At 33.4% G+C, this 10,206-nt stretch overlaps 1 protein-coding gene across 1 annotated transcript; it reads left to right on the forward strand.

Moving 5' to 3' along the window:
- The first annotated feature begins 7,943 nt into the window (after nt 1-7,943).
- Nucleotides 7,944-9,814, forward strand: LOC115996409 (adenine/guanine permease AZG2). Its single transcript, XM_031235614.1, has one exon. It carries the CDS (start codon nt 7,957-7,959, stop codon nt 9,589-9,591), a length of 1,635 nt encoding a protein of 544 aa, XP_031091474.1. The 5' UTR covers nt 7,944-7,956; the 3' UTR covers nt 9,592-9,814.
- Nucleotides 9,815-10,206: the final 392 nt, after the last annotated feature.

Genomic DNA, 10,206 nt, shown 5'->3' on the forward strand with positions numbered 1-10,206 from the left:
ACTCCGAGACGACCGCCGGCTGCCTAGCGCCTAACTCGACCGAGTTAACTCGAGACGACCGCCGGCTGCCTAGCGCCTAACTCGACCGAGTTAACTCGAGACGACCGCCGGCTGCCTAGCGCCTAACTCGACCGAGTTAACTCGTCTAACTCTGTTATTATATTTATATATATTTAAATTTATTTATTTATATAAGTAAGATATATATATATATATAATATGAAATACACTCAGACACATGAATTAATTTTAATTTTTTATTTGTTTTTATAGGTCTTCGCCTACTCTGTTATTATATTATGAAATACACTCAGACACATGAATTAATTTTAATTTTTTATAGGTCTTCGCCTGCTGACTCTGTTAAACAAAGAATCTGGTACAATGTAGTATCTGTTCATAGCTACTTTCTCAACCTACTGGAGGCTCGAACCTACTCTCATCATCCATGTGGGAGTGTTAATCGGGACACCGGGTGCCACTCGACCATAAGGTGTTTGGCATTAACCGTTTAGTTAATCGAACTGTTTTAACATAAATTTTTAAAACTTTAACCATTAGGGATAGAAAAAATATTACATAAGGGTCGAAGTTATAAAAAAAAAAAGAAGTCTATAATAATGTTGAGTGCGGATCATACTCGCTATCATTATGCATGTATATCATACATGATTATTGTGCAAGATAGACCGTATTATTGATAAATATTCATTTTTAGTATACTGAATGTAATTTTTAATGTACTAATTAAAGTAAACATGAAGTACACTAAAAGTGAACTACGTGTGTGTGTTAATGGTCCACCTATAGTATAGACTATGGTCTATAGTATAATAATTAATTAGTACATGGTATGATCAACACATAATAATTTTTCATATAATACAAAATTAATATATAAAATGTTCAAATAATTTACATAAGTCTTGCTCATCATTCTTTTATCAAGTAAAAAATCATCAATTATTATCGACAATAGCTTTTTCATAAACTATTTAAATATTCACCAAATTTGGTGGATTTAAAGTTCTTAGAAATTAGGGGGGTGGGGGGGGGGGAGGGGGGGCGCTGGGCTACGGCCCCCAAACTCCGCGCTCTCCCCTTGGTAAAAGCATAACTCCAAACTAAAAAAAAAAAAAAAAAAAGTAAAAATAAAAATAAAAATCCACCAATACAAAACTAATGTTGTTAATTTCAAAACTTTTTATTAGGATATTATAATAGAATGAAATTTTATAATACTAAATATTAACAAGAATATCAATAATTATGAACAATTAAAAATGAGTTAATGTAAATATAGTAATAGTTTTTGAGTTAATACCTAAAATGACCCTCGACTATAGTGATTTTTCTCAATTTCGTCTTAATGTAATCCTAGACATTTGTATTTTTTGCTCAATGTAGTCATCCGTTTATTATTCCGTCAAATTGGTGTTAAAATAGAAACAACTCAGTAATTTATTTATAATGATTATTAAATAAATCACCTATCTTTTACGAATTGTCCTAGTAATATGTAAATATTGAAATTATTGGGACAATTCATAATTCGTGAAAGAATTCTATTGAAATTACTGGAACAATTCATAAAAGATGGGTGGTTTATTTAATCATTATAAATAAATTAAAAGAGTGTCCAATATTGAAATAATTGAATGGTCCCTCTATTTAACACCAATTTGACGAAATAGCGGAGGACTACATTAAGCAAACACACAAAAGTTTGGGACTACATTAGGTCACCAAAGTTGTTTAGGACGAAATTGAGAAAACTACTATAGTCGAGGACTATTTTAGGTATTAACTCAATAGTTTTATTTTCACAATTTAAAATAATGTTACTAACTCTTCCATTTTTATTCACCATTATAGATTTTTTTTTATGAGTAGAAAATTTTGTGGCAATGAGTAGTATTATTGCTCAAAATGGAATAGGGAGGTAAAATAAGTACGTTTTTAATTGAAGAATAAAAGTTACTCCGTATTTACTTTAAGTCTTTTATGTCAAAAAGTTGAGATTAATCCTCTTATGCGTTTGGCACTAACTAAAAATTGCCTTTGCGAGTTCATTAGTGCATAGCTAGCTCTTTTAATTTATAGTAAGCCAAAGTGCCAAACACATACACACCTTTGTTAGTTAAAGTCACACTCCTTCCTTTCCTTCAATTCTTTCTTCTACTTTTTTTTTTTTTTTAATCTTTTTGATTGATTCATTTACTCTTTAATTTGGTTGTTTTTGACTTCTTATATTGTCGTTTAGTACTCTTGTAGTGGTAATCTACCCAACCCTCTAAGAATCTACTCTCATATAGGACCAAAGTTTTTTTTTTTTTTTTTTTTAAACACAACCAAAGTTACTAAGTGGTCAAGTTGTGAGGAATGCGACAATGGGTGGTTGTTAATTGGTTGAACAATAGAGGTATAGCTAGTAGACTCAAAAGGCCTATCATTAATCGATTCATTCGATTAATTGAGACTTGAGAGTAAATATTTGTTGAGAAAATAGTGGGCTATCCATTTGAACTAGGTTTCATAGAGCAAACCAAAGTAATAAATTTCCTTACAAAAGCCTCTGGTGAGCAAGATTGATGTTTATTAGTGAGTAGTGACTGAGAGAACTTCTTCTCCTCTTTGGAAGATTTCGAGATTGAAAATTTTAAAGGTCGAATGTTCTCAATAATAATAAAATAACGCGTACACACATAGGGTGATGTTTATATGAGAATCACTCTTCCCATTAGTACATGAGAGCGCAGCTAATCTAAGTCGTATAAAACTAAAGATCAATGCCAATTATTAATCCCATGTAATTAGCATTCAAGAAAGAAAAAGATGCATTTAGGAGCAAATTAGTGCTTTGTGTGTATAGAAAGTTCATCTACATATGAAAAAATCTTTAGATTTCCTCCTTTCATTTGTTATATATGCTTGTATTGGTCAATCTTTTCTTTGGATTGATATGATGGTGTGTATATATTGATAGAGTAAATTATTTCGGGTCGGATTAGATGAGTGTAGATCCGAGTTGCTCTCTTCAGCTTCAGGTTCATGAAAGAAGTCCAAGTATATGGATACATTGTTGGAGATTGGTATGAGTGTGATAAACGTCTTTCTGTATCAGCCCCCACAAACAGCGCCAAAATGATGCTATAAATACGAGGTGAAATCCCAAATACGTACGAGTCACAAGGTCAGATCGTAGGCGGGTCCTTTAATAATTGCTTATTGGTTTAAGTATTGAGTTCGGTAATGACGTGATGTCAAAGAGTCTAGAGTTATGGTGTGGTAGGTGAAGATGCCAAAAATCCCCCCTCTAGCATTAAATAATGTGGTATTTATAAGGGACAAAAGGAGACACATACCGGTCTCTCGACAAGCCTGACACATGTTGTGCATGCAATCAGTTGGTTTGTGAATGGTGCCACGATGTGGTTGGTTTAAAGTTAAGAATCTAGGTCTCTGTCTTTATTCTTTAAGTAACTTTGCTCCTGATGATCACTCCGACCTAAATAGCTCGGGGTCGATCCCAACGCAGTGAAGTCTAACGTTAACCACGCTTTCGCTAGATCGTTGCATTTATAAGTTATAATAGTAATAGTGTTTTTGTCAAAAATGATATATAATACAACTCTTACCTATAGCATAATGTAACACAAAAAAGTAATGAAAAACATACATAAATGAAGGGTACCAACTTTCCTTCAATCTTATAAATTTTTTTGTGTTTTTTTATTATTATATTTATTTAGATAAGATAGTATATAATTCATTTTGTGGAATGTGAGTAGCATCTTGGGAAGACTTGTGACCAAATGGTGTGTTCTCTAGTCAAAGTACTACATGGATTTTAGGGGATATGCTTGAGGTGCATGTGTCGGTGGGTTAGGACAGCAACACAAAGGGAACATATTTAGTGGAGAGAATTGGAGCATTCCTTCCTTTATTCCCCTAATAAGCCATTCTTCATGAATGATGAACCTTGTCCCTTTGGACTTTGGCATCATATGGGTCAAAATTCAAAGTCTTATTGACCTTGATGTCATAACAACTATCCTACCAGGCTATTCTTTGCTTCTTTGTTTTGTTTTTTGTTTTTGTTTTTTTAATTTTTGTTTGATCTATACCCTACATATTGAGATATGAAATTTCTCATTAAGTTGTAAAAGACCTTCAACATTTTATTTGTACGTCATGGGTTACTCTTTGCTATTTTTTTTTTTTTGGTGCATTTGCGGCATGAGCATCCCCTGCCTAGGTAATTCTCCGAGACATCCCGACTAGCGTCCGCTTGGAGAAGAGTATCAATGGCATCTAGAAGGTCTTCTAGAATCGTCGTACCCTATCTTGAGTCCTGTCCCAAATTAAGCAATAAATTTGTGCATTTATTTTCTTCACGAAACACATGCTGGAATCTCAGCCTTTCCAAGCGCCTAACATGCCGTATGTACTCTTTGCTAGTTGGATTGTTCCTATTTTATTCATTAATGTCTGTATATTTGGCCCCATGTCATAACAAATTGCTACACACACATAGCTACCATATATTCCATTTCGGATTATGTTTTGTCATGAAGTAATGACTATATAATTCTTTAGATTACATTAAATATAGGTTTAAATTTGTATGTTTTTCATATTAAAAAAAAAAAAAGAGTATTTGTGAGCAGGGGAAGCTTAGTATAACTGTATAAGCAATTTAGCATTCATCAAAAGTGATTCAAATGAACATTTATTAGAAGTGTGGCAAATATTTGTATAGGATTGACAGATTCATCAAATAACGAACAACTAAAGCTTATCACGATTTGTGCAAGTAATTAATATGTTTAATTTATTATAAGCAATCACCAATAAAAAGAAAGGTGCGGAATTAAATACTCATACGTATAATAACCTAATATTCATCATAAATAACTAGTCTTTTCTATGCATGATACACAAAACTAAATACTTAATATTAATACTCAATGTTAAAAATCTAGTTGTATTGATTTTTTTTTTTAAATAATAGTATATAATTTAAAAAAAAAAGTGAAAATTCATAGTTTTAGAATTCATATTATTTTAAAAAGTATAATTGATAATTTGGATAATAATTATGGTATGATTAATAATTGTTAAAGTAAGAATTTTAGATATGAAATAATTAAATATATTTATAGTAGCATTTAATATATATACTAAATGGAGTTTAACGGTGTAAGGATAATTTTGTTTAATAAAAATAGTAGAATATTTTTTGTACAACGCACAACTCAATAAACACATAAGTACAAAAATAAATAAGGAGTACTATCATGGATTTATTCTTATAAGTTTTTTAGATATAGATTAAATTTGATTTCTTCAACCTAGTAGCGTACTTTAATGGTTATCACGATTTGTCACATGACTTGTATTTATAAGTGGGCCTTTCACAAGCTCTCATTAGTTGTCACATTTAATTGATTAACTAATATATTTATTAAGAATAATTATAAAACAACAAAAAAAGTTTTATTAAGATTTTAAAATTTTAATTAAAATAAAATTCTATTATTTAATAGGTAATAGCTATGATGAGAACAATTATGTTTGTATTAGAGTTCACGAAATATAACTGTAGGAATACAAGAGTATATATACAAGAGAATCATAAGTAAACTAGGACTGAGAATCATAAGTAAACTAGGACTGAGACTTATAGTATGACTCTATTATGTAGAGTCCTAATAGCTATTTCGTCCCTAATTGTTCAATTTGCACATATTTGCTCTCTAGTCATCACCTAAAGTTGTTGATTTTGTTCCCTCCTAACACTTGAAAATGTCTATCAATTTGAGATTTTTTGGTTCTGTGATAATCCATTTAGAATGGTAACAGAAGTGTCATTATATTGCATAGTAGTGACCATATGTGTACACATTAAATAACTAGAAATAGAAATAAATTTTTAACAAAATTGAGAGATTGAAATTAATCATTTTTCTATTTATATTCTTATTTTTTTTTATATAACTAATCACATCTTCGAAATAATCCTTAAAAAGATAATAATTTATCATTAAATTAAATTTTAAAATTGTTATCTTTCAATTAGAGCAATCATATCAATGATTTATTTGTGGTTTTTGGAACAGTAGGAGGTGAGAGAAGGCAAGAGAGAGAAGATCAAGTATCATCTGCTATGCACTGGTTTTTGGAACAGTATTATACTGACAGAGAAAATAAAAATCACAGGAAGTTGTGCGCGTTTCGTGCATAGGCCCATGCAGAGCTTTGTTATTTTTTTTTTATTTTTTTTTAACAATAGATTTGTTTTATTTTTTTTTATTCCCCCCTCATTTTTTTCTTTTTCCTAATCACACTTACAAAAAATACTCAAAAATCGCAAAAGAACCTCACTATTAAGGATGCTCTTAATAATGATCATCTTTAAGTGCAAAAAGCGAAATCTCTCGCTCCGGAGTCCTACATCCTGAACAACAGTTATTGCGTGGACCATGGTCAACATAGCTGTGTGGAACACGGTCCAAACACAACGTCGTTTCACGTGATTTTTTTTAATTTATAATTTTCACGCAACACAATGCAACATACATTTTTATAACTCATAATGTACATTATTACAATACATTATTCTAACTCATATAATACATGATCTTACCCCAAAAGTTACATTATTCTAACACATAAATTACATATTCTAACTCATAAAATTCACGACATCGTTTTGAACCCTGGTTCATACAGTTGTGTGGATCACAGTCCACACAATAATTTGCCCATCCTAAAGTATCGGGCCATCTATCTTTTAAGGTAATCCCATTACTAAAAGCTATGGTCCCCCTTTACTAAAAACCATAACAACATAAGGGTGTCCTAATCATACTGCTTAACACATATTTTATAAACAAACCAAAAAAAAATAAACACATAAATAATAATAACAACAAAAAACACACAAATTAAGAAAAAACAGCTCCCTTAAAAGACATGATTCTGTTACTTTTCGTTTCGTAATGAAGCACTTAGAATGTGAGTGTCAGTCCGCATGATGAACATTTAGGTATATATTATAATCTTTTGATCTATTCCTCACCTTTTTTAAAGAATTATTTTCAATTCTTTTATTAATTAGGAAATGATCTGATTTTTCTTTTTATTAATTAGAAAACAACACATAAATTTTTGTAAACAATGGGTTTCGGTAAGTTTTAATAATGACTAAACGTTTATGAATCCGGAAAATACTACCTTTACTGGATTTCGGTGTAATATAGAGTATTATAATCATTTAATATATTCTTCACCTTTTTTCAAAATTTTGGACCAGAAACGAGTCCCCAAATTTTGTATTAATAAACGATCTGAAAATAAGGTATTAATTATTTTTTATTCCTCACCTTATTTTCTGTTATTTTCGATGCAACATAAGGTATTATAGCCTTCTGATATTTTATTTCTCACTTTTTTTTAAAAAAAAAAAAAAGAATTTTATGCCTGAAAATCCGCTCCCGACATAAAAAGAAAAATAAATAAATAAATAAATATTCATTTTCAATTCTTTTATTAATTATGAAATTAAATGATCTGAAATTTTTTAATTTAATTATTAATTAGGAAAAATAAATAAATGTTTTCAAATGAGTTTCGATAAATTTTAAAGACCAAACGTTTCTAAATCGGGAAAATACTACCTTTATTTACGGTCTTTCGGTGCAACATAGAGTATTATAATTTATAGTCGTTTAATATATTCTTCACCGGCCTCTTTTAAAATTTTAGACCAGAAACGAGGTCCCCAATTTTTTATTAATTAAGAAATGATTTGAAACTTTTTGATTAATTAGAAAGAGTTTCGGTGCAATAAGGTATTATAATCTTCCAAATCTATTCTTCAGCTCCTTTATATATATTCATTTCAATTAGCTGTATCTAGCAAAACAAAGAGAGATAGAGAGAGAGAGAAAGATGGGTTGGGAGGATTGCAATGGAGCTTGTGGTTTCTTCACAAGACTATGCAAGTCATGGAAAAAGATAGAGAGAGGCATAGATGATGGTGTTTCAAAGAGCAAAGTTGGGAAGTTTTTCAAGTTAGAGGCAAGGAAAAGCTGTTTTTCCAAGGAGGTTCGGGCCGGAACGGCCACTTTTCTCACCATGGCTTATATCATCACCGTGAATGCCACCATTCTTGGTGATTCCGGTGCCACGTGCTCGCTCTCCGACTGTACTTTTCCGGCCAACCAAACCCATGCAAGCCCGGACTGCAAGTTCAAGGCTAATGAAGGGTATGAGAGGTGCCTTGCAAAGGTGAGGAGTGATCTCATTGTTGCTACTGCTGTGGCGGGTCTAGTTGGGTCAGTGGGTATGGGCCTTCTTGCAAATCTTCCTTTGGGCCTGGCCCCGGGGATGGGCCCGAATGCATACATAGCTTATAACCTAGTGGGCTTTCACGGGTCCGGAAAACTGTCATATCAAACCGTCATGGCTATTGTCATGATTGAAGGGATTGCGTTTCTGGGTATTGCTGCGGTTGGGCTTCGGGCCAAACTGGCCCGGCTCATACCTAGCTCGGTCCGGATTGCTTGTGCGGCTGGGATAGGGCTTTTCATTGCGTTTGTAGGGTTGCAAGCCCAGCAAGGTGTGGGCCTGGTGGGCCCGGATCCCTCGACGCTCCTCGGGTTGGCGGCTTGTCGTCACACTGACCCGGTGACCGGAGCGTGCGTGGGCGGGCAAATGCGAAGCCCGACTTTCTGGTTGGGCTTTGCGGGCTTCATCATTATGTGCTATGGAGTAATGAAGAATGTGAAGGGTAGCATGATATATGGTATGCTTTTTGTGACATTGGTTTCATGGGTTAGGGGCACATCCGTGACAATATTTCCCAATAGTCCATTAGGTGACACAAAATATGACTACTTCAAAAGAGTGGTTGACTTTCACAAAATTGAGTCCACTGCCGGTGCAATTAGCTTCACTCACTTCACCTCAAGTAGGGTATGGGTGGCATTGGTGACACTACTATACCTAGAAGTGTTGGCCACAACAGGGACACTCTATACCATGGCGGAAATCGGAGGGTTCATCAACGATAAGGGGGGATTCGAGGGCGAATACACGGCTTACATGGTGGATGCTGCCTCGACAGTAGTGGCATCCGCCCTCGGGACTTCCCCGGTGGCGGTGTACATCGAATCCTCCGCTGGGATACGAGAGGGAGGTCGGACCGGATTAACAGGGATCGTGATCGGGCTCTACTTCGCCCTCTCGTTGTTTTTCACACCATTGCTTGCGAGTGTGCCACCATGGGCAATAGGGCCATCTCTAGTGATGGTTGGGGTGTTTATGATGAAAGTGGTGAAAGACATCAATTGGGAGAATACCAAAGAGGCAGTGCCAGCATTTGTGACCATCATCTTAATGCCATTGACATACTCAATTGCATATGGCATAGTTGGTGGGATTGGAATGTACATTGCCCTCAGCTTGTATGATTGGATCAAAGAGTTGGTGAAGTGGACGGCCAGGATGAAGACAATGGTGGCCAAGGAGCAAAATCAAGTGTCAGCAACAAATGTAGTTGAACATAATATTGAGAATATTTGAGTGTTAAGTTATGTGGAATTTAGGACTTTAATTTGCCTGTTTTTTTTTTTAAAGATATGTGCACAAGCCACCGTGAAAGATCAGTTTTCAATTATCTCAGGGAAAAAGAAAAGAAAAAAGTAGGCAAAAGATGATCTTAGACTTAGAGATCTTTCAAGGGAGCTTGTGCATATATGTTTCCTATGTAATTTCAAGATGCTTTCAGAGTGTTTCCATTTCATTATTTTCCCTCTTCTTTTAATTTCTCTTATATTTTCCTTTACATTACCTATATATCTTGCAATCAATAATAATTAGTTTATAAGAAATATAAATATAAATAAAAAAACAGATATAATATGTTATATTATTAAATATACTCTTGTGAAAATTCAATTTATTAGGTCCAATATTAATCATAAATTAGGATTGCAAGCTCTTAAAAGTGAACCTCTAAGTAACAAAACTCAAGGCGGGAGCCAAGATTGGATAGTGCGGGGGACTACTGGATGAGTCGATGAGGATTAATCTGAATGCTTGGCAATTTATTGCAAGGAATCAAGCACAATCAAAATCCACAAAGGCCATCGCAGTACTCATATGGTTAAAACCAAAAAAATCCAAACTTTAAAAGGA

This window comes from Ipomoea triloba, chromosome 11 (assembly GCF_003576645.1).
Source record: "Ipomoea triloba cultivar NCNSP0323 chromosome 11, ASM357664v1".
Lineage (NCBI taxonomy): Eukaryota > Viridiplantae > Streptophyta > Magnoliopsida > Solanales > Convolvulaceae > Ipomoea > Ipomoea triloba.